Here is a 24,516-nt window from a genome sequence, read left to right as displayed (position 1 = left end):
ACTTAGGAGTGCAACAGCAAAAACCGCTTGTTTTGATCTTCATTTGTGAGTTTCACTACGGGAAGAGAGGAAATAGGGGCAGAAGCGCTTTTTGCTAAAAAGGAGAATGAATCATTGCAGACAAACAACCCCTGATTTGGAAAAAAGCCGAAAGCTGTGTTGCTCAAGCGAACGCGAGGGCGGGGCGTGTGTGTATTTGGCCAAAGGGCCGCCCTCCCCCTGCTGAGCCTTCCAATAATGTCACTTCCTGTCTGCCGCCCATGCGGTGGAAGTTTTGCTTCCACTTTCACTTTGAGCAGGAGTCAGATCAACAGGAAGGTACCGCGGTTCTGAGGACGCTGCCTGGGGAACGGACAGACAGACGGACACGCCGAGCGCTCTTGGTCACCATGGCTTTCAAGTACCCAGCCGTCCGCAGGGACGACAGCAAGGTTGGCCTGGATGTGGGGGGGAGGGAGGGGGATCCTTAAAGAAATATGTAAGGAGATAGAGCAGGAGCAGGCAAAGCATAGGCCTCAGCCCTGCACTAACAGTGCACAATCGGTCCACTGGGACACAGATTCACACGCCTTCAGTGAGGCGACGTGATCAGGGAGCCTGATTTTCTGGTTCTCCTCACGCCCGTTCTTGAGTTGGCCCAGCGCATTGGGCTGCACCTTTTCTTGTGCATTTCTGAGGAACCTTTGGCCACAGGGCAGGATCCTGGTGCATGTACTGTAGAGATCCCCTTTCTTCAGACGTTCGCTGGAAATGCACGAGGAATGTTGCCTACGGGTTAATGTTAATGTCTGTCAGTCTGCATGACTCCTACCACCCCCACCCCCCTGGCGGATGCTCTTTCTGAGCAGTCACAGCCTTGTTCCTTGTACTTATTACTCCTCCCTCTCACTGTGTGTTTGTACTTTACAGCCCTGTGAATGTGTGTGTGCATGTGTGTATGCACCAGTATATCCTATTTTACTACCTATGTCTGCAGGGATCATGCTGCTAGTGCACATCCCTGTGCACACACACTTTGCACACCCCACCTATACTACAGGTCCTGATCTCCCTCGTAGGTGGACGTGTACCACGGCGTGAAGGTGCCTGACCCTTATGCTTGGCTGGAGGACCTCGACAGCGAGGAGACCAAGGTATGTGCATCGTCGGGGCCGAACATGCGAGCAGAGAAACCCTCCCCCATGTAACAAGGCATGGGTCCTGTCCCGCTGCGGTCCAGGCCTTCGTGGAGGAGCAGAACAAGCTGACCATGCCCTACCTGGAGCAGTGCACCATCAGGGAGAAGTTTCACCAGCGGCTGACGGATCTTTTTGATTATCCTAAGTACAGCTGTCCCTACAAGCGGGGAGACAGGTAGGCAAATCCCAGACACATATGATATAGGGGGCAAAAAAGCAGGTCAGGGTACAGTGCCTATGGTCGAAAGGTCATAGGTTCAAACTGGCAAGCCGGCAGAGTGATGTCACCACTGGGCCCTCTGGAGTCGACGACATCGTCAGCGATGCCGCGTATCTTTCTCGCATATTTCAATTCATAACTCGCTGAAATCTTATTGTAGAAACATTAAAAAAAACGCTGACTAAATCCGTAATCTGTCTTCTTTTTAAAACATAAATTGTCGGAAGTATTAAAACTTTTAAAATTAAAATTAAGTTAAATCAGCAAAGAAAGTAAACCATGTCACCTTACTTTGTTTTACCTGCATTGGGGGCGTGTAGTAGAGCCCTGCACGGGACTGCTTTTTAATCCCGCTTCTGCAGAATTTCTGACCATTACCGCCCGCTCCAACTGTCTGTCTCTGTCACTCCTGCCCACTCCCGCTGCCTGTCTCTGTCACTGTGTCTCTGTCACTCCCGCCCGCTCCCACTGTGTGTCTCTGTCGCTCCCGTCTGCTCCCGCTGTCTGTCTCTGTCACTCCCGTCCACTCCCGCTGTCTGTCTCTGTCACTCCCGTCCGCTCCCACTGTGTGTCTCTGTCACTCCCGCCCGCTCCCGCTGTCTGTCTCTGTCACTCCCGTCCACTCCCGCTGTCTGTCTCTGTCACTCCCGTCCGCTCCCACTGTGTGTCTCTGTCAACCCGCCCGCTCCCGCTGTCTGTCTCTGTCACTCCCGTCCACTCCTGCTGTCTGTCTCTGTCAACCCGCCCGCTCCCGCTGTCTGTCTCTGTCACTCCCGCCCACTCCCGCTGTCTGTCTCTGTCACTCCCGCCCACTCCTGCTGTCTGTCTCTGTCAACCCGCCCACTCCCGCTGTCTGTCTCTGTCAACCCGCCCGCTCTCACTGTCTGTCTCTGTCAACCCGCCCGCTCCCATTGTCTGTCTCTGTCAACCCGCCCGCTCTCACTGTCTGTCTCTGTCAACCCGCCCGCTCTCACTGTCTGTCTCTGTCAACCCGCCCGCTCTCACTGTCTGTCTCTGTCACTCCCACCCACTCCCGCTGTCTGTCTCTGTCAACCCGCCCGCTCTCACTGTCTGTCTCTGTCAACCCGCCCGCTCTCACTGTCTGTCTCTGTCACTCCCACCCACTCCCGCTGTCTGTCTCTGTCAACCCGCCCGCTCCCATTGTCTGTCTCTGTCAACCCGCCCGCTCCCGCTGTCAGTCTCAGTCAACCCGCCTGCTCTTGCTGTCTGTCTCTGTCACTCCCACCCGCTCTCTGTCTCAGTCAACCCGCCCGCTCTCGCTGTCTGTCTCTGTCACTCCCACCCACTCCCGCTGTCTGTCTCAGTCAACCCGCCCGCTCCCGCTGTCTGTCTCAGTCAACCCGCCCGCTCCCACTGTCTGTCTCTGTCACTCCCACCCGCTCCCACTGTCTGTCTCTGTCACTCCTGCCCGCTCCCACTGTGTGTCTCTGTCACTCCTGCCCGCTCCCACTGTCTGTCTCTGTCACTCCCGCAATATCCCGCCCACACCCAAAGACCCATTAACGGATATATTGTACGATGAAATAAGTTTATATGCATTAAATGTTTTATTCCAGTAGAACAAGAACTGAATAAATAAAACAAATTCAACAAAAATCTCTCAACTTTGAGTCACAAATAAATGTAAACTGAGCCCAAAAACTAATCAGATGTGCAAATATATGAACAGTTATAAAAAAAACAACCAAATCTATACAACAACGTCCTCTGACCGGGGAGTATGGAGCATTTTTATTATCAACATCAGTTACATCCTACATCCTGCCAAAAATCTTGGGACCCGCTGTATATAAACAAACTTCCACCATTGTTTACTATGTACTTATATAATGTTTCTGCAAGTGTTCCAAACTGTGATTTGTAATGTCTATACTTTGATGTCAAATTACAAACTTCACATAAATCTTACATATTTACAAAGTACGAGGGACGAAAAGCTGCAGGTGAGAGCAAGGTCAGATATCAGGGTTACATGACTTCACCCAGGCCTAGGACACCCATACGCCCCGTAACAACCCCTACCTTGCTGTGTCCCATCCGCAGGTACTTCTACTTCCACAATCAGGGCCTACAGAATCAGGACGTTCTTTATGTCCAAGACTCTCTGGATGGACCTGCATCTGTCTTCTTTGACCCCAACAAGCTTTCTGAGGACGGCACCGTCGCCTTGAAGAGTGAGTCTCCCCAGGGGCACTGCCAATCATGTGTACAGATATTATTATTACTATCTTGGGTCATGTCCTGTGCGCACTGTGCTGGCCGCCACGCTGTCTTCTGTCATGTCCTATGCGCACTGTGTGGGCCACCACGCTGTCCTCTGTCATGTCCTGTGCGCACTGTGCTGGCCGCCACGCTGTCCTCTGTCATGTCCTGTGCGCACTGTGCTGGCCACCACGCCGTCTTCTGTCATGTCCTATGCGCACTGTGTGGGCCACCACGCTGTCCTCTGTCATGTCCTGTGCGCACTGTGCTGGCCGCCACGCTGTCTTCTGTCATGTCCTGTGCGCACTGTGTGGGCCACCACGCTGTCCTCTGTCATGTCCTGTGCGCACTGTGCTGGCTGCCACGCTGTCCTCTGTCATGTCCTGTGCGCACTGTGCTGGCCGCCACGCTGTCTTCTGTCATGTCCTGTGCGCACTGTGCTGGCCGCCACGCTGTCTTCTGTCATGTCCTATGCGCACTGTGTGGGCCACCACGCTGGAGGCAGGAGGCAGGAGTCCTCTGTCATGTCCTGTGCGCACTGTGCTGGCCACCACGCCGTCTTCTGTCATGTCCTATGCGCACTGTGTGGGTCACCACGCTGTCCTCTGTCATGTCCTGTGCACACTGTGCTGGCCGCCACGCTGTCTTCTGTCATGTCCTGCGCGCACTGTGCTGGCCACCACGCTGTCCTCTGTCATGTCCTGTGCGCACTGTGCTGGCCACCACGCCGTCTTCCGTCATGTCCTATGCGCACTGTGTGGGCCACCACGCTGTCCTCTGTCATGTCCTGTGCGCACTGTGCTGGCTGCCACGCTGTCCTCTGTCATGTCCTGTGCGCACTGTGCTGGCCGCCACGCTGTCTTCTGTCATGTCCTGTGCGCACTGTGCTGGCCGCCACGCTGTCTTCTGTCATGTCCTATGCGCACTGTGTGGGCCACCACGCTGGAGGCAGGAGGCAGGAGTCCTCTGTCATGTCCTGTGCGCACTGTGCTGGCCACCACGCCGTCTTCTGTCATGTCCTATGCGCACTGTGTGGGCCACCACGCTGTCCTCTGTCATGTCCTGTGCACACTGTGCTGGCCGCCACGCTGTCTTCTGTCATGTCCTGCGCGCACTGTGCTGGCCACCACGCTGTCCTCTGTCATGTCCTGTGCGCACTGTGCTGGCCACCACGCCGTCTTCCGTCATGTCCTATGCGCACTGTGTGGGCCACCACGCTGTCCTCTGTCATGTCCTGTGCGCACTGTGCTGGCCGCCACGCTGTCTTCTGTCATGTCCTGTGCGCACTGTGCTGGCCGCCACGCTGTCCTCTGTCATGTCCTGTGCGCACTGTGCTGGCCGCCACGCTGTCTTCTGTCATGTCCTGTGCGCACTGTGTGGGCCACCACGCTGGAGGCAGGAGCTGGAGGCAGGCTGGAGGCTGGAGGCAGGAGTCCTCGGTCATGTCCTGTGCGCACTGTGCTGGCCGCCACGCTGTCCTCTGTCATGTCCTGTGCGCACTGTGCTGGCCGCCACGCTGTCTTCTGTCATGTCCTGTGCGCACTGTGCTGGCCACCACGCCGTCTTCTGTCATGTCCTATGCGCACTGTGTGGGCCACCACGCTGTCCTCTGTCATGTCCTGTGCACACTGTGCTGGCCGCCACGCTGTCTTCTGTCATGTCCTGTGCGCACTGTGCTGGCCGCCACGCTGTCCTCTGTCATGTCCTGTGCGCACTGTGCTGGCCGCCACGCTGTCTTCTGTCATGTCCTGTGCGCACTGTGTGGGCCACCACGCTGTCCTCTGTCATGTCCTGTGCACACTGTGCTGGCCGCCACGCCGTCTTCTGTCATGTCCTGTGTGCACTGTGTGGGCCGCCACGCTGTCCTCTGTCGTGTCCTGTGCGCACTGTGCTGGCCGCCACGCTGTCCTCTGTCGTGTCCTGTGCGCACTGTGCTGGCCGCCACGCTGTCCTCTGTCATGTCCTGTGCGCACTGTGCTGGCCACCATGCTGTCCTCTGTCATGTCCTGTGCTCACTGTGCTGGCCACCACGCCGTCTTCTGTCATGTCCTGTGCGCACTGTGTGGGCCACCACGCTGTCCTCTGTCATGTCCTGTGCACACTGTGCTGGCCGCCACGCCGTCTTCTGTCATGTCCTGTGTGCACTGTGTGGGCCGCCACGCTGTCCTCTGTCGTGTCCTGTGCGCACTGTGCTGGCCGCCACGCTGTCCTCTGTCGTGTCCTGTGCGCACTGTGCTGGCCGCCACGCTGTCCTCTGTCATGTCCTGTGCGCACTGTGCTGGCCACCATGCTGTCCTCTGTCATGTCCTGTGCTCACTGTGCTGGCCACCACGCCGTCTTCTGTCATGTCCTGTGCGCACTGTGTGGGCCACCACGCTGTCCTCTGTCATGTCCTGTGCGCACTGTGCTGGCCACCACGCTGTCCTCTGTCATGTCCTGTACTCACTGTGCTGGCCACCACGGCATCTTCTGTCATGTCCTGTGCTCACTGTGCTGGCCACCACGGCATCTTCTGTCATGTCCTGTGCGCACTGTGCTGGCCGCCATGCCGTCTTCTGTCATGTCCTGTGCACACTGTGCTGGCCGCCATGCCGTCTTCTGTCACGTCCTGTACGCACTGTGCTGGCCGCCACACCGTCCTCTGTCATGTCCTGTGCACACTGTGCTGACCACCATACTGTCTTCTGCTCCCTGCAGTGGCCCGCCTCTCTGAGGAGTGTGAGTACTTTGCCTATGGGCTGAGCTCTGCTGGTTCTGACTGGGTCACTGTGCACTTCATGAGAGCCACGGACCTTACACCCCTCCCCGACACCCTGGAGAGGGTGAAGTTCAGCTGCCTGGCCTGGACCCACGATGCCTGCGGCATTTTCTACAACTGCTACCCCCAACAGGATGGCAAGGCTGATGGTGAGGCTGGGGGGGTCACCGGTATGTGTGTGTGTGTGTGTGTGTGTGTGTGTGTGTATGTGTGTGGGGGGGGGGGTCCTTCATAGTAAATAGGTTTATACAACTGCCTAAAAATCTTTATAATCCCAGATCATTTAACACGTGACGTACCAGCAGCATTATGAAGAATCAATGACAATGACAGCACTGTACGCGGCTCTTTAAAATTAACGGCTGCTTTACTTCAAGATGGCGAGAAGTAGGAGAGGTCATGGAAATTCTGAGGCAGAAACCAGCCCACACAGAAAATATACTACTAGCTTCCAAAACGCCCTGGGAATTTTGGGACCTATTTGTGTATATGCTCTGTGCCCTATTGTCTTCCCTATGCCCTAAACGATTTAGTGTTTTATAGGAATTCCAAGCAAAATTCTATGGCATATTTATGGGGTGGTGCCCTGCAGTGGCCTGGAATGAGCGAGTTTCAGTTCCAGCTCAACATCTCCACCCAGCCACTGTTCTGGTTTCAATCTCAGGCACAGAGACAACCTCTAACCTCAACCAGAAGCTCTACTACCATGTGATAGGCACCAGTCAATCAGAGGACATCCTGGTGGCGGAGTTTCCAGACCACCCCAAGTGGCATAGTGGAGTCACGGTAAACTGCTCGCTGGCCGTACGCAGCCTCCCGTCTGCGGCATTATCGTCACAGACGCTGACATACCCCCCCCCCCGCTGCATACAGGTGTCCGACGATGGCAGGTACGCCATGCTGTCCATCACTGAAGGCTGTGAGCCCGTCAACCAGCTGTGGTACTGTGACCTGCAGCAGTTGCCCAACGGCATCACAGGTGAGCCGCATCGCACCCAACCCAGCCGAGAGCTCAGACACGTTTGACAGCAAATTAGAATATGGAGAAAGACACACGGGCAGAGGCATTGGAGAGGCATGAATACCGTGACAGATTCAGCCGGCCCAGCACTTTGGGGGCCCAAGGTGATATTTTCTCAGGGGGGTCCGTGATGTCTAGATGTGTCAACAACTCTCACTGATCCTTTCACCAACGCATGCACACATATTCACATGATGGGTGTGTTTAAGGCAAATACGCACACAGAGTCCTCTCCACTGCAGGAAAACCAACATACCACTCCCTCTGTCATCAGGCCTGCTGCCGTGGGTGAAGCTGGTGGATAACTTTGAGGCGCAGTACACCTACATCACCAATGAGGGCAGCGTCTTCACCTTCCGCACCAATCTGCAGGCGCCCCGGTATAGAGTCATCAACATCGACCTGCAGAAGCCTGAGCCAGACAAGTGGAGAAGCCTCATCCCGCAGCACGATAAGGATGTGCTGGGTGAGAGGCCAGCCACGGGGGCTGGGGCGTAACGCAAGGGTTCAAAAAAACAGAAGGAATATTAAAGGAGTACAGTAGTAGTCAAAAGCTGTAAGGTCCCTATCAGTAAACATATAGTTATATATATGAAATTTCCACTGTAATTGAAAAAAAACATATTTCAGAGGGAAAAAAATGGAATAAAAGACATCCCAGACCCAGGAAATGAGATACCAGCAAATCAGCAGTGAAACTTAATTACCGTGAAGATTTAACAGATTGCAGGTAACAGGAGAGATACGGTAAATGCTGGATTCCCCCACCAGTAAATTCCTGGTACAGGAATGCTGCTGCATAGACGTGAATGAATCATGGAGAGATGGGCCGAGATAATGCAGAGTGAAAGGGGGTGGGCAAAGAAATACAAAACAGTGAGTCATGTCTCCATGACAACAGACACAATGTTTGTTAATCAGCCTTTATCCTTGTATCCCACCTCAAGTACTGTAATCCAGAAATGCATTTTAGTCTGCTTAGTTGGATAATATTTAAATGTATGATTTCTTGCTTTTAAAATTAAATGCACTTTTTAGCCAGTACAGCTTGTCATTTTAAGTGTTTATTTGGTAGGATTTTGAGCTGAGGCAGTTCAGTGTTTGATCTTTGCTTAACAAAGCAGTGATCTTACGCCTGTTGCGGCTTTCGAAGGCAGCAGTGATTCAGCCCTTAACTAAGTGGCTCGGGGCCGGGCTTCCTCATGACCAAACGCAAGATGACAGCCAGGGAGCCACGGGGAGAGCCGCGGGGCGTCAGACTCCGGACCGCTCCGCAGCACACAGGAGTCCTGCTATCTACTTTCCAAAGTGGAAAATCACCAGTCAGCTGTGGAAGGAATATTCCCAAAAGTGGAAATTTAATTTAATAAAAATGTGACTGGAATCAAAACATTAAAAATGCCAAAAGTTTTGTTTTTGGTTTGGTTACTTATGGTTAGGGCTGGGTTTGGGTTAGGCTCGTCATGTCAGGATTCGAGTTATGCCCATAGAAATGAACGAAGAGTCCCCACAGAGATATAGACACCTAAATTGTGTGTGTTTGTGTGTAGGGTTCGTGTCGTGTATCAATCAGAACTTCCTGCTGGTGAACTACATGCATGACGTGAAGGATATCCTGCAGCTCTTTGAGTTGTCATCTGGGCGTCTGCTGAAGAACCTGCCTCTGGACCTGGGCACCGTGGTCGGCCTCAGCTGCAAGAAGAAACACGCCGACTTCTTCTACAAGTTTACATCCTTCACCACCCCAGGTACTCGTACTCCCCAAATATCCAGGAACTGTACCTCATCCATCTGCCATTCATATCTACTGTTGTGACACCATCCATCACAGCCCCCACCCAATACTGCAGCCACACATTTTCTCCCACTTATTGCGCAAATGCATGCAGCCCATCAGGAAGTCAGACACAGCGCACCCTCAGGAACTCCACTGCATCCATCCACCTTCACGTCGCTCAGCATCAGAGCGGTGACCCCTCAGAGGGAGGTGGGACAGAAGGCCCTCATGGGTGCTACCTGGGTCTGGTCCTAACAGTTTTGAGGGTTCTAGGTTTGAATTGGACACTAGGGCAGTTCCAGCAAAACAATGGTCATGATAGAAAGGCGGATATGCAGGATGGATGAAGGTTAGGCATTGATGTGCTTATCTGCTACGCTCCGCGCTGTAGGGATCATCTATCACTGCGACCTAAGCCTGCCATCTCTGGAGCCCACCATCTTCAGACAGGTGGAGGTGAAGGGCATCGTGAGGACCGACTACGAGACCGTCCAGGTAGGACGCACTCACCTGCGAGCGGAGTGAGGGTCACACAGTACACATATGCCGGAGCGTATCTGCCTACCTGCCTTCCAGGTGTTCTACCCCAGCAAGGACAGCACCAAGATCCCCATGTTCCTGGTGCATGCTCGTGGCATCCAGAAGGATGGCTCGCATCCCGTCTTCCTCTACGGATATGGCGGCTTTGAAAACTGTATTCAGCCCTACTACAAGTCAGCACCACCAAGCGTTTGTTTTGTCTGTCAGCGACCAGTACTGAAGCACATGAAGATTAATATATATTTGCTTATATCTGTATTGTGTAAGTCTAACTCTATATGCTGATCACACCCCCCAGTGTGGCCTACTTGCTGTTCGTGAGACACGTGGGCGGCATCCTGGCTGTGGCCAACATTCGGGGCGGAGGAGAATATGGACAGACCTGGCACAAAGGTACCCTGAGGGCAGAGGCGGTCTCAGCAGGCTGAGCAGTGCAGAAGCCAGAGCTGACAGCCCTGCGCCTCACTTTCTATATAGGGCTCCTCCCTGATGACCTCTGATTGGTCGCTGTGCATGACCCTGTCCTCCTTGATGACCTCTGATTGGTCCCTGTGCATCACTCTGTCCCCCTTGATAACCTATTATTGGTCCCTGTACATCACCTTGTCCCCCTTGATGACTTCTGATTGGTCCCTGTACATTACCGCGTCCCCCTTGATGACCTCTGATTGGTCCCTGTAGATCACCATGTCCCCCTTGATGACCTCTGATTGGTCCCTGTACATTACCATGTCCCCCTTGATGACCTCTGATTGGTCCCTATACATCAGCGTGTCCCCCTTGATGACCTCTGATTGGTCCCTGTACATCACCATGTCCCCCTTGATGACCTCTGATTGGTCCCTGTACATCACCATGTCCCCCTTGATGACCTCTGATTGGTCCCTATACATCACCGTGTCCCTCTTTATGACCTCTGATTGGTCCCTATACATCACCATGTCCCCCTTGTTCCCACACAGCTGGCTCCCTTGGGAAAAAACAAAACTGCTTTGATGATTTCCAGTATGCAGCGGAGTACCTGATCCGTGAGGGTTACACATCTGCCAGTCGAATTGCCATCAACGGGGCCTCCAACGGGGGTCTGCTCGTGGGTAAGGGTTAGGCTGACATCAGCTGAGGGACATCAGCAGCTACCTGTACAGGGACGTCTACAGTGAAGGACTGTGCCGTTACTTCCGCTTTGTCATTGTCTCCAATGCTGCATTCATCACTTTGGGCCTGTAACAGTTACACGCTCCACTTTCGAGTAAATTTACATTTTATTCTCATGTTTCTGAGCAATCTCCATACAGACAGGAAATAAGCGCAAACTGAACGATTTAACCAGAAGGATGGCTGTGAATAAAGCCCTATTACAAACACAGCCGCTTCCCTAAATCATGCTGATGTGAGAACCGGTGTCTCTGCTGAGCTCTTAGCTTATACGGCTGAAACTTTCACACGCTCAAGATGAACACGGAGTAGAACAGCGACGAGGTGACTCAGCACGCTACCTCAGGCAGCCAATATCCTGTTCAACTGATTTCCATTCATTCTTATTTTCATCACATTCTAACTCAGGTCCTGCTTTAACTCATGTGATCTGCACTGTAAAATGCCCGATCCACTTGTGCCAATGTGCTAACCCCTCCCCACCCCCCACCCCCCGTGATTAGGGGCCTGTGTGAACCAGAGGCCAGAGCTCTTCGGTTGTGCCGTGGCTGAGGTGGGCGTCATGGACATGCTCAAGTTTCACAAGTTCACTATCGGCCATGCCTGGACAACCGACTACGGCTGTGCGGACGATCCGGAACAATTTCAGTGGCTGACAAAGTGAGTCTGATGATGCACAACTACACACACAAAATAAAATAACAGGGTTTATAAACATAATACACACACAAACTGCTCCCCATCCCTCTGTCTACGTCACTCTCCCCATCCTTCTGCCTACGTCATGCTCCCCATCCCTCTGTCTACGTCACGCTCCCCATCCCTCTGCCTACGTCACGCTCCCCATCCCTCTGCCTACGTCACGCTCCCCATCCCTCTGCCTACGTCACGCTCTCCATCCCTCTGACTACGTCACGCTCTCCATCCCTCAGCCTACGTCACTCTCCCCATCCCTCTGCCTACGTCACGCTCCCCATCCCTCTGCCTACGTCACGCTCCCCATCCCTCTGCCTACGTCACGCTCCCCATCCCTCTGTCTACGTCACTCTCCCCATCCCTCTGCCTACGTCACGCTCCCCATCCCTCTGCCTACGTCACGCTCCCCATCCCTCTGCCTACGTCACGCTCCCCATCCCTCTGCCTACGTCACGCTCCCCATCCCTCTGCCTACGTCACGCTCCCCATCCCTCTGCCTACGTCACGCTCCCCACCCATCTGCCTCCGTCACGCTCGACATCCCTGTCTCATTCGTGTTCCCCATCCCTTTGCCTCCATCACACTCTCCTCCATCTCTCCCCAGGTACTCCCCCCTGCACAACCTGCCTCCCGCCCCATATCAGGGCCCCCCTTACCCCGCCATGCTGCTGCTCACAGCTGACCACGACGACCGTGTGGTTCCTCTGCACACGCTGAAGTATTGTGCTGCCCTGCAGCACAGCGTGGGGAACAGCCCGGGGCAGAGGCAGCCGCTGATGGTTCGGGTGGACACCCGCAGCGGGCATGGCGCGGGCAAGCCGACCGCCAAGGCCATCTTAGAATATACTCATATCTTCTCCTTCATTGCACAGACCCTGGGCCTCTCATGGAAGGAGTAAAGATGAAGGTAGAGCAGGTGTCGAGTTAGGAGCAGGAGTTGGAGGTCAGATGTGTGCTTACAAGCCATTTTAATACAATGAGGGAATGATACCATGGTGGGGGGGGGGGGGGGGGTCCAGGTCATTCCCATTTATCACATTCAAAGTGCCAAATTTCAACCTCGATACTCCTGAAATCACTAAGAAAAGTATAATAACTACATGTGCTTTTATAGGCCTTTACTGTAATTCTTACAAGGTCTTATGAGACTCAAGCCAAAGCAATTTACCATAAAGCACTTCTCCTCATAATGCGATGACTCATGCTGTTTTATTATAGATATTATACATTCAACTTCCAGATGCATATTCAGAGCACTGTTGTGGGTAAATATTACCTAGGTAAAGGGAATTTTACCCATGATTTCACCTTAAATTATTCAGTAAAAATCTATAACAATGGAATTAAATGACTGGGTAGAAATAACAAACGCTTTCCTTCATGCCATTTAAACATTTGATTAGAAAACGCACTTTAATAGCGACCCATGTATGCGATGGTGCAAATAGATCAGAGACTGTAGATGGTGGCAGAATGCCGGTTGTTACCGCGCACACGCGAACTGATATTGCGAGGAATAGCGGTGATGCGCGAGATAGCCACCAGATGGCAGTGCGTGAACACATTCGCGGAGAGCTCCTGAACTCGAGCGCTCGGCGAACGGCGGAAATGCTGCCCAATCACTGCTTACCGGTTAAATAAAGCAGGTGGCCCCCAGAGAACAACCATGCCGGGCTTAAATGTCACCCTTAGTCACAATGCTGGTCGCTTCGGTGAGCAAATGCACCATCAACCTCCGCAGCTTTGATGGCGCTTAGTGATGCCAGGTGCACACTGGAGGAGACTCCGGTGAGGAACAGGAGAGGAGCTGAAAGGTGTTTGCATAACAGCAGGACAGGAGGGTGACCATAGCCTCTGCTGCCAGGGGTGAGGGGGCAGTTAGGCTTTGGATGAGTAGATTGTACAGCTTCTGGAAAGCTCTGGTGTATTTCTGCTGTGTGTGTTTGTAGCCGGGCACCTGTTTCCTCCCTGTCACTCTGCCCCACGGCCGGATGATCTCAGGCCCTAGGGGTAGGTCCCTCCCCAGGAAGACTTAGCTTAAGAGGCCCAGACACCCCAGCTGTCTCACCCCAGAAGGGGCCAGATTAGCTTAGAAAGCCGCTGGATCGCTTCTCCTTCACACTGAGATAGAGGTACAGCACAAACCCTCATTAATCTACGGGGGGGCTCACCTGCACTCGCTTTCTGTCTGAAGGGGGCACTGCGGTGCTTAAGATCAGCATCTGTGAGTTCCTCAGCTGCCGGATTCAGACGGTTTTCTGAGGAAGCCCTGCAGAGACCGCCGCTCTCCTACAGGGGGAGTTAGGGTGCAGTTTCATTGGGTTTGGCTCCCTGATTCTCCAGGCCTTTATGTTCTTGACACTGAACCTCAAAGGCTTCCATACTCTAAGCTCGGCAATTCACTCGCCCTCTGTCTCCTGCCCCCCACCCGCTGCACACTTGCCCTTCCTAGGTGTTTCTGAATTTCCCAGCAGCTTGGGTTAAATGTAAAACACCCCTGACTGGCTGCTGATGATGATGCCGTGACCTCTGACCTTACTCAGCAGGAGCAGTGTGCTGTGCAGGCCAGTGCCAGATCTAAGCCAACAGTCACAGCGAGCGGGAATTACAGTGTTTTACGCCCAGGGTCTATGGAGATCTGCAGTGCGCAGGGTGCCGCTGTCGGAATTTCTCTGAAATGCCCCTGGATACCCTCAGATTCACTCGCACACAAAGCAGCGGCAATGTGCCCTAATGCTCTTCCACCCGCAGGTCCCCAACGCACACAAACGGCACTGTGGGGGCATCAGTCACATAAAACTGTGACACTTGGAGTCCAAGGCAGACTCATGATTTATGGAGGGTTGGCTGCACCTGTGTGCTCGTGCTGACATGGGAGGTGGCTACCTGGACAAAGAAGGAACATAAAGATAAAACTCATTAATTCACAGCTCCCTCCTAAACCTCAACAAAACCTCAATAAAATAAAAAAAAAACATTTATTTTCCTGCAGCTCCACACACACACATACACAAATTGATGAACCTATCTATCTAAATGTGGACCATCCGTTAATTTCTATGGCAAAAATCCTAATCCCAATAACACCCTTAACCAAAAGTAACCAAACAAAATATGTCTTTTGAAGTTTTTGGATTTTTTGATTGCAATCACGGATCTTTATAAAATTGAGGTTCCCCCCCTTGCGGGGATCGTAAAAATGGGACATTTGGTCTCAATGATGTAATACTATATACAATACCCACGCACACAGATACACAAAGACACACACACACACACACACACACACACACACACACACACACACACACACACACACACACACACACACACACACACACACACACAAAATCAGGAAGATTGTGGGTAGCCGAAACATAACAAATTGAAATTCCACCAGTAAAGCAAGTGTTCAAGTGGCTTTGAAGTAAAATTATATACACAAAGGAGCAAGACAGGAGAGACAGCAGCAGGAGTCAGATGAGGAAAGGAAATCTGCACGCCGGTGGCCATTTATCTGATTATTGAGCAAAAAATGAAAATTTTATGGATGATCATTTGTTTCATTTTCCTCCAACCACTTAACTAATGCAAGGTCACAGGACGCTGGGTCTCAGGGGCCACATCCATTGGACTGTGGTGCGTCACATGGCAGACGCACACGCACCATAAGCCCGACTCGGAGACAGCAGCCCTGCTCTCCAATAATCCTGTGAGTGAGCGATGTGCTGGTAAAAAGCACAGTGTTTTATCAGGTGATGAAAGATGGATCTGTGCACCTGCGCCTCCTCGATGTCGGAAAGACAGAGCAGCTGGGGAGGGACTTCAGGCAGGGCAGAGCTGCTGACCGTGAGTGTGGACGTAGTACAGCTATGTACGTACCTGCATCGACGGTAAGCCGGACCGCATGGCGACGCAAAAGGAGCCTGCTGGGAAGCGCAGAGTGGACCGTCCTCGCTGCCTGTGTGCTGCAAACCGCCCCACACGTTCTCCCGAGCCGCCACAGCCGGAGCTGTACCCTTTGCTGCTCTTTGTGGGGAGGTAGCATTAAGGTGGGGCAGGCCAGTGGGCTAAATGGACTCGAGGAAGCTGAGCTCTGTCACAACACTGAGCCTGGACTCCTTGGAAGGCGTACTCTGTGTGTAGAGGCCTGGCCTGGGCTCCAGCAGAGGAGCATCTTCAGCAGGCGGCCTGTCTGCCCATGATGTGTGGCGGGGGCTTTCAGAGGCTCACCGCTACTCGTTTGCTGTCCAGGCAGCCCGAAGTACCCAGGTGAGAGGGCACCAAGACAGCTCACTCTCTCTGCACTGTACTGTCCCACCTTACAGCACCATACAGTATTGGGGGGGGGGGGGCATAATTCTAGATTTATTTCTATAATACTCCGTTGTATTTGTGGGAGGGAACATGCAATCCCCACACACTAAACCGGGCAGAAATCGAACCCATAACCCTGGAGTGACACAAACCAGGCCACTCCTGGTAATATACATCCCATCAACAGAACCACAGAATCCTTATCAGCAGTGCATTCCGTCTGGGGTCGGATCCCAGATGCTTCATTTGCTTTGTTGGGGCTACATCACCCACAATTCCCAGCCAAACACAATGAACCAAGTTGTGAACTGCAATGCCCTTTTTAATGAGACATTTCATATTGCAACAGCCATCTGTGTTATAACAAGTACAAATCATCAGAAAAAAAAATAAACAAAAAACAAACAGTTCCAAACATCCGAGTCCCTTGGCAATGTCCCTAATCGCAACAGGAAAATCCAAACACAGTGAGCAGACGTATTCAACACGTTCTTCAAACGACTTAGAAAAATAGATTTCATTTTCAAATATATATTTACATTATTAGACAATATGATCATTATGATGTGATGAGCACATAGTCCAAACTAGATGAGGAGAAAGACTCTGCTACTGGAGAATGAGATGTGACGGGTAAACAGGGCTGTCAGAGTGTGTGAGTGTGAATGGATGTGTTCATGTGGGAAAGTGTCAGTGTGCCTAAGTGAGTGTGTGTATGCACAGAGCGTCATGAGAGCCTGTGCAGTCTGTACAGGTGTGGTGAGGTAAGGACAGCAGTGTACCAGTATGTGCAGTTGTGTGTCTCCCTCCTGCATGACACGGCCTGCCCAAGCAAGTCTCTCCACACAGTCCTCAGACAGACAGATACACACACACACACACACACACACACACACACACACACACACACACACACACACGACATCACACATAATTCAGCCTTCAAACCGAAATATCCGGTTCATACGGTGGGGTGCAGCATTCACCAAATCAGAGCCGGCCAGGATTTGCGGGGATCGCACGAGCGCAGAGCACAGCAGCCGGCTGTCACTCTGAGCTGCTCGGAGAGACACGAGATTCAGCACAGTGGGCGAAGAAAGAGGAATCGCCGATCGGGTCTGGGGTGGTTTGGAAGGGAGAGCGCTGCGCAGAGGAGACTCGGCCATATCTGGCGCCTGGAACCAATCAGCGTTTGATTAATGAAAGAGGGATCGAAGCCCGTGAAACAGCAGCGTCGGCGGAAGGCTCTGGGTACGCGGAGCCCGTTGGGTCGCTCAGCTGCCAACTCAGGTTTCGCTGAAAGCCCAACCACAGACCCATAAATAAAGGAGAAGCAGTGCTTTGGAGGACTGGGCTCCGATCATCTCCCCCCCAATGTACGCTCCCAGGTCTGCTTACACCCCCTATCTGGCTCTTTGCTATTTTACACGATGCACTCCTACTGTAGCAAAGCTGTTAAGGGAAAACCCACAGAAGATGCCCAAAACTTCATGTCGACCACCAGGTGGCGCAATTTCACTCCTGGGGTGGCCATCAAACAACTGCAGAAACTAATAACAATTAATGTGTTGCGCATACCCTAATCACAGGGCACAACACAGGAGAAATTAAGACAAATCAAATGTTACAGTGTTAAAAGTAGACAAATCTTTTCAAAGGGTAAGATTTAACAAAAAAAAAAAAAAAAAAAGCACAGACTGTTCTGGAAGTTCACAAAGACTCGCTATTGGCTAAAGTTCTTTTTGATCCCAAGCCCTCAAAAACAGGAATAAATATGAAAAATGCCGCTTGCTGTGAGCTGGAGCCGCTCCCCCGTCGTGGCCCCAGGACTCTGTCAGAAAGCTGCGGGGACGTGTCACAGCGGACAGCAGCACTTCACCAGGCCAGCAGGGGGCGGAGTGGTTCATGAAGAGCACCATGACTGAAAGGTCACAGATTGAAATCTCAGTCAGGCTCCTGTGATAGCGAAACACTCCATTATGCGAGTGAGCCAGTGTAAAGCTGTAAAATGCACCTGCAAACCAGAAAAACAATCTAATCTCCTCATGGTCAAAAGTGTGTTAGGAAGCGGCCTTTAGCTGTACACCTTAAATCTCCACACTGGGTGTTCTGGTGATACAGCCAAGTCGGAATATGCACTTTGGAGGGAGAATGCTGTACTGCATGTTTTGGATCTGAACTCTGAGGCATATCAATAAAATATTCACCACAAAACACTGATTTTCACTATCATGTTGCCAGTTTGAGCAGCCTTGACTATCTACAGTTTTCCGTAAAGGACGAGTGCTGTCGTGAGTATGTCTGTCACAAGTGCAGAGGTGGGCAAAATGAGGAACGAGTGCCACTCAAAAACCTTCTTTGATTTTATAAAGATCCATTTCCGGCGTTCGACACCCAAACACGTTTACCTGAAATGAGGTCCATGTCTTGCCTACTGATCCATGACTGTAGCAAACACAAGCTTCCGACCGCACTGACCGCAGTGCAGGTAGCCTTGCCAATTAATCATGTGACCACTGATCATGTGACTGCAGTGACTTGGAGCCTGCCGTATCCCATCATGCAGTGCTGGATGGGCTGTGTCTGTCGTGTCTGGCACAGATCTGAACGCGGGTCGGGCTCGGCTCTCTGTGGGTTCAGGTCTTCATGCCCGAAATCAGGGAGCCCCGATCGCACCAGAGTCTCCCCAGGACACTGCCGTTTACAGACACAGTCACGTGACTTCCTGTGAGAGAACGCGCCCGAGCAGAGTTAACCCTTGCCGTACCAAGTGGACTCCCTTCCAGGTCTGAGGAAGAGAAAGGTGATAAGGAAATGTGGGAGGACGAGGAAGATGGGCGGAGGGTGCCGCTCAGTGGCCGGGCGGCGCTGGTGAGTCCCCCTGGCAGCAGACGGGCCCTCACAGTGGGCCCTGGGGTCCCTCCTCTCGCTCCATCTGTCTGCTACACCTGCACTCCGCGGCCGTGCATCTGAATAACCTGAGCTCTCAGCGTCTGGATGGCGGCCAGGATCTGCTTCTGGTGTTCCAAGGAGGTGATTCCCAAGCTCAGCACGTCCCTGAGGGACACACAGATACACGTACACGCGCACACACACACACACACAAAGGGTTACATGTTATTCACCATGATATGCATTTTCACACACAGAAACACACAGACACACAGGTTCACACACAGACACACACACGCATACACACGCAGTGACTCACTGGACAGTCATGCGGGCCACAGATTCCAGGTAGCAGTAGCCGGCCGCCGTGAAGCTGTCCTTGTAGCGGCCCATGTCCACCGTGTCCAGCCACTCGCCCACGGAACTGAAGGAGGGCAGTGAGGCTACAGAGCGCTGCGACAGCGGGATGGAGGAGCTTAGGAGCCTGTCAGAACATGGGAGAAGCTTCACTGGGAGGAGAGCCGGCTGAGCCGGGCGGGGGACCTGGACGGAGGGCTGAGTCCGCCCCGCCAACAGGTACAGAACACACCAATGAGCTTCAGCACTCAGGTTACCTCGACCAATGAGGCTTGAGCCCGAGCTCATCCCCGGACAATGAGACGCGTACCTGGTGCGTGCCAGTGTGGCGGCGACGGTGGTGCCCTCGGGGCTGCGTGCCGCCTTGCTCAGCGCGCTGTGGATCTGGCTGAACTTGGGCCGCTCCGCACGCTCCTTCTGCCAGCATTCCAGCATCAGCTGGTGCAGGGGGCCGGGGCAATTCACAGGCGCGGGCAAGCGAAAGCCATCCTCGATGGCCTTGAGCACCTAGGCGGGAGACGGACACGCGCATCAAGGGAGGGGCATTCAAACAGAAAGGGTCACTGTAAGCGGCAAAACACAGCTGCTGGGTTTAAAAAGCTAAAACCAACGTTACACCTGTACACCTCATAGAAGGTGTTCCTCCATACCAAGAACACGAAGATCGTACTTGAGGTCTTGGAAAGACCCGTCTTGCTAACTTGCCTCCCAATAATGAACTTGGGGTGCAATGAAACATGGGATTGGTCTCGTTTGGGGCAGATGCAACCAACGTATCTTTGATTTTTAGGGCGCGGTAAGAAGGACATCCGGGGATTTTAATTGTCTCCTGTACTGTAGTATTGGAACTGGTCTGGCAATGGGAGATGATGTAATACGGATATGCGAGAGCACAAGTGCAGTCAGGTTCGCACACTAGAGAGTCCCAGTACAAAGTGGCAGCAGCTTCCAGCATCACCTGATGATGACATCACAGGGTGAGGTGTTTCATAAAGCAGCACGTTCTCTTCACAGCGTATTCAGAACAAGCTTCCCCACTTTGTCTTTGACCAAAACAAATATCAGCAAAGAAAAAAGAATTTTGTTTTTTTACAGTGTTCTCTTTTATTGAGAAGCCGCTCTGCGTCCCTAAGAAGTTCACTCCCCGGAAAAGCTCATCTGCGAGGTAAATGTTCTGGGAAACTCGCAAGTAATTGGCTCCTATCCGCTCTGCGATCTGCTCGGCCCGCCTGGCAGATGCTGGCCCTGCCTTACTCACCGTGACATCGTATAGTTTAGGCAGCCTGCAGCTCCGAATGCGGGGGGGGGGGGGGGGGGGGGGCACATAGGCAGAATGACAATGGCATTTTTCACGGGGCTAAAGGCGACTCGGAACTGGCGGGGCTGAATTTCAAACATCTGCGACCCCCCCCCCCCCCCCAGTTGCGTTTTTCTTCAAGCATAAAATTGTGAAAAAGAGAAGGCTGGAAGAAGGCCACAGGAGCGACAAGGGACAGGGAGGGGGGCGCGAGACGAGGATACTCACGTCCTGGCTGCCCATGTCCCAGTATGGCCGCTCCCCAAAGGACATGACCTCCCACATGACGATGCCGAAGCTCCAGACGTCCGAGGCGGAGCTGAACCGGTGGTACTGGATGGCTTCTGGTGCCATCCACAAGACAGCACTCTTGCCCCCATGCTGAGGCGGCGAGGCAAGATGCAGAGGGAGACATTTACTGAGCAGGAAGGCGACACGGGCCGGCGCACAGAGACTTGCAAATGGGGACAGAGCAGACGAGGCGGCAAAGGGGGCAGGGAGGGGGGGCCCAGACGCACGTCGCTACCCACAAGTGTGGTGTAGACCGCCGCCTCCAGCCTGTCGTCCTGCGGGGGCCGAAAGCCGGACACCTTGCAGGCCAGGCTGCTGCTGACCAGCACCTTGTGGGCAGCCAAGCGCCGGTGCACAAAGCCCATCTCTGCCAGGTACTTCATGCCGGCGGCGACGCCGCTCAGCATGTCCAGCAGCTGCAGCACACTCAGCTGGCCCTCGTGCTTCTGAAGGCCAGGGTGGGGCGGGAAGAGGCCAAGGCGAGAGCAAGGCAGGGGGAAAAGAGGATCACAGATGTACTGGAAGTAAAGAGCTGTGACCTCAGAGACTCAAAACAGAAAGGGAGCACAGAGACAGTCACAGACACACACACACACACACACACACACACACAGTCCACATACTCATATCTTTATGGGGACTCTCCATTCATTTCTATGGGAATTCCCCTAAGCCTCATCCCCTACCCAGCCCTAACCTTAACCATAAGTAACCAAACAAAATACAAGTCTTTCATCATTTTTAGTTTTTTGATTGCAGTCACAGATTTGAATAAACCTGTGTTTCTCCTTGTGGGGACCGAAAAGGTGGTCCCCACAATGTCAAAATATCAGGTTTTTGTCACTTTTGTGGGGACATCTAGTCCCCGTGATACAACAATTACAAACATACACACAGACACTCTTACCCTGAGGAAGGAATCCAGGGCCCCGTTTGACATGCACTCCACCACGATCATCAGGGTGCTGCCTGTAAATGCACAGTAGGGTCTGTCAGCTCGGCTGCTGTGCACGCAGGCAGCAGTGCGGGTTGTGGACTGTCATGCACACGGCAGAGCTGTGCTGCCTCTGCGGCGTGCAGCCACACACGCTGCTTTACTCTCATTACCCATCCTCTGCTCCTCTCATCCATCCTGCTTCCACTCTGACCGTTCTGCATGATTCGGAGCACACAGAGCTCCTGAAGTCCCCTCCTAAAGGCTGATTTATGCTTCTGCCTAACCAGCACCTCCCCAGAAGTGTAAGTACAGGGTGTAGCGTAGGGCACGGCGTATGGCACGCACTGAGCACAAAGATGCACTGAGCACGGTCACACTGAACACAAAGACGCACTGAGCACAGTCGCACTGAGCACAAAGACAAATTGAGCACGGTCACACTGAACACAAAGACGCACTGAGCACAGACGCATTGAGCGCAGACACACTGAGCACGAAGACATATTGAACAGGGCCACACTGAACACAAAGATGCACTGAGCACAGTCGCATTGAGCGCAGACATACTGAGCACTAAGACAAATTGAGCACTGTCACACTGAACACAAAGATGCACTGAGCACAGTCGCACTGAGCACAAAGACAAATTGAGCAGGGCCACACTGAACACAAAGATGCACTGAGCACAAAGACAAATTGAGCACGGTCACACTGAACACAAAGACACACTGAGCACAGTCGCATTGAGCGCAGACACACTGAGCACAAAGACATATTGAGCACGGCCACACTGAACACAAAGATGCACTGAACACGGCTACACTAAGGACAGCACATTGGTGCCGAGTGTCAGCAAAAAACAGAGCAGGAATTTGGATTAATCAGACGACGACTTAGTCAGCTAATTAGCAGCATCGCGGCATGTGCCAGTGCGGTACCTGGTGCGGCTTTGGAGCAGATGTGAGGACTGGGGGGGGGGGGGGGGGGCACAGGCCGAATAACTGGGGCCCAATCCCTGCTCCGGGGGGGTGGAGAGTAAAGGCTGACATTTGCAGTCGGATCAGCGACTCGGTGCAGGCGGAGCGGGACGTCAGGCTCATCTGCAGCGCCCCGCTGAGACCATGCAGCCAATTACCACATCCTGAACATCTGTGCACCTCCCAGGGTGGCCCTTCGCCGTTCTGTTTTCACACACCCCCCCCCCACGCTAGCCCCCACCAGCGCCACACTGCACCTGTATGCTTAGTAGGCACCTTCAGTGAATGATTTACAGCCTCATGTTCATCCAGATTGGATTTTAGTGAAACGGTTAATCAACAATTCAGTTCAGGACGATAACAGCTGCTCCCCACTAACACGGTGTTCACATGCTCTGCTCCTCCGCAGTACCTTTCATACTCGGCTAGCCATTCATTTTCCCAAAAACTCGGCACAATCGTGCCCCCCCCCCCCCCCCCCCAACGCATCCACTCCACTAGGGGGCAGCAGAACTGCAGCTTGGCCACACAGCCTGCATTTTCCCTCACTCTGTCTCAGTACTCCTTAATTAATTAAGGTGATTGTTTGGATGGATAATAACGGCACCTGATTTTTGCAGGTGTGAGTATTAATGATCAGGCCCCTTTCCAAACACAAGCTAATTTATCGCATCCGTAACTAGGTGCCCTGCATGTTGGGCCATGCTCCCTCACCTCTGGTGATGACCCCCTCCAGCCGCACGACGTTGCAGTGGTCAAACTGGCTGAGCATGCCAGCCTCGCTCAGGAAGCAGTGCCGGCCCTTCTCTGAGCAGCCGGACCGCAGCGTCTTCACTGCCACTGGCAGCTCCCGCTTGCTGGGCAATCTCAGGCAGCCACGGCACACCTCTCCGAACTCGCCTGCAGGGGGCGCAATCGCACACTCAGCAGGCCGTGGCGTGGAGCCCCCCCCGGCCCCAGAACCCGTGTGCTCGAAAAGGCGAGCATGGGCCATTCTACAACCCACAGGGGGGCTCAGCCCCCAGTGAGTCAGTAATCAATTACTGCTGAAGTTCCCCAGGGTCCTAACGTCCTAGCATATTAGCACTGGGTCTTAGAAGACGTGGTGTCACATTTTGATACATTTTAATAAAAATTAATGAGAACACACTATTTAAACGAATCAGTGTACATTTATAATTTTTATAAGGACATAACTGCCGAACAATCCTGTGGTGCCCGTGACATCCAGGGCACCAAGCGTCATGCTAAGACTTTACACCAAGATGTTACACTAAGTCATTTCGCTAAGACGTTATGCCAAAATGCCATACTAAGATGTTATGCTAAGACATTATATTACATTAAGGTGTTACGCTGTAACGTTCTGCTAAGATGCCATGCTGTTTTACTGAAGCGATACGCTAAAACATCACGCTTAGATGTTATGCTAAGACATCATGCTAAGGCATCACGTTAAGATGTTGCGCTAATATGTTATACATAACTCTTCCTCGCTCATCAAATATGCTGCCTATACTGCAGTCACGTGCTCATTCAGCGGCCATTGTAGGTTATCTGGGGGCCGGGGGGTACCTGTGTGCAGGATGCGCTCGATCTTCACGCTGGAGTTGTCCAACTCCTTGGTGAATACATGTACAGCCTGCACCAGGTCCTCACATGTCTCAGGGTCGATATACGTCCTCCGCGTCGGGATCTTAACTGGGGGGGACAGCGGGGAGCCTTTACTAGGATGGCCAATATTACAGCATCTCCCAGGGGTACATGGTGAACATGTACAATGCTGTCATGACAGGCACACACAGGAAAACACAGCCACATACACACACAGAACTCTCATATACGCATGCTGCCTTCCAGGAGGCCAGCAAAGGCTGAAC

At 52.9% G+C, this 24,516-nt stretch overlaps 2 protein-coding genes and 1 long non-coding RNA gene across 5 annotated transcripts in view; 1 reads left to right on the top strand and 2 right to left on the bottom strand.

Annotated features, from left to right (window-relative positions):
- The first annotated feature begins 236 nt into the window (after positions 1 to 236).
- LOC125719238 (prolyl endopeptidase-like) lies at positions 237 to 12,758 on the top strand. The gene is made up of 15 exons (XM_048993828.1): positions 237 to 431; positions 1,059 to 1,133; positions 1,220 to 1,353; positions 3,463 to 3,593; positions 6,319 to 6,528; positions 7,044 to 7,165; positions 7,253 to 7,358; positions 7,675 to 7,866; positions 8,951 to 9,148; positions 9,569 to 9,672; positions 9,754 to 9,890; positions 10,016 to 10,110; positions 10,680 to 10,811; positions 11,376 to 11,532; positions 12,173 to 12,758. The coding sequence occupies exons 1-15, from the start codon at positions 261 to 263 to the stop codon at positions 12,465 to 12,467; spliced, it is 2,259 nt and encodes a 752-aa protein (XP_048849785.1). The 5' UTR covers positions 237 to 260; the 3' UTR covers positions 12,468 to 12,758.
- LOC125719239 (uncharacterized) lies at positions 10,257 to 10,672 on the bottom strand. The gene is made up of 3 exons (XR_007385043.1): positions 10,590 to 10,672; positions 10,422 to 10,547; positions 10,257 to 10,379 (listed from the first exon to the last, which is right to left on the bottom strand). It is a non-coding gene; the product is annotated as an uncharacterized LOC125719239 (long non-coding RNA).
- A 3,428-nt stretch (positions 12,759 to 16,186) lies between the features above and the next one.
- LOC125719396 (ephrin type-A receptor 10-like) overlaps positions 16,187 to 24,516 on the bottom strand; it is a 69,282-nt gene continuing 60,952 nt past the window's right edge. For 2 of the 3 annotated variants that reach the window (XM_048994115.1, XM_048994116.1), the window contains 8 exons: positions 24,212 to 24,337; positions 23,351 to 23,536; positions 21,630 to 21,691; positions 20,962 to 21,168; positions 20,660 to 20,812; positions 19,445 to 19,641; positions 19,097 to 19,261; positions 16,187 to 18,942 (listed from right to left, as the gene is read on the bottom strand). In XM_048994115.1, coding sequence (XP_048850072.1) covers positions 18,828 to 18,942; positions 19,097 to 19,261; positions 19,445 to 19,641; positions 20,660 to 20,812; positions 20,962 to 21,168; positions 21,630 to 21,691; positions 23,351 to 23,536; positions 24,212 to 24,337 — 1,211 coding nt within the window. In that variant the 3' untranslated portion in view covers positions 16,187 to 18,827. The remainder of the gene's footprint in view (positions 18,943 to 19,096; positions 19,262 to 19,444; positions 19,642 to 20,659; positions 20,813 to 20,961; positions 21,169 to 21,629; positions 21,692 to 23,350; positions 23,537 to 24,211; positions 24,338 to 24,516) is intronic. The other variant, XR_007385074.1, reaches the window with a different exon arrangement.

The sequence above is a fragment of the Brienomyrus brachyistius genome, chromosome 23 (genome assembly GCF_023856365.1).
Source record: "Brienomyrus brachyistius isolate T26 chromosome 23, BBRACH_0.4, whole genome shotgun sequence".
Taxonomy (NCBI): domain Eukaryota; kingdom Metazoa; phylum Chordata; class Actinopteri; order Osteoglossiformes; family Mormyridae; genus Brienomyrus; species Brienomyrus brachyistius.
This window is presented reverse-complemented; position numbering and strand designations above follow the sequence as displayed.

What these genes read in the sequence shown, in the direction of transcription:
- LOC125719238 (XM_048993828.1), top strand. Translation starts at nt 261, where the DNA reads ATGCGGTGGAAGTTTTGCTTCCACTTTCACTTTGAGCAGGAGTCAGAT. An exon ending in TACATCCTTCACCACCCCAG is followed by an intron (nt 9,149 to 9,568) that starts GTACTCGTACTC and finishes TCCGCGCTGTAG; the next exon opens with GGATCATCTATCACTGCGAC. An exon ending in TGGACAGACCTGGCACAAAG is followed by an intron (nt 10,111 to 10,679) that starts GTACCCTGAGGG and finishes GTTCCCACACAG; the next exon opens with CTGGCTCCCTTGGGAAAAAA.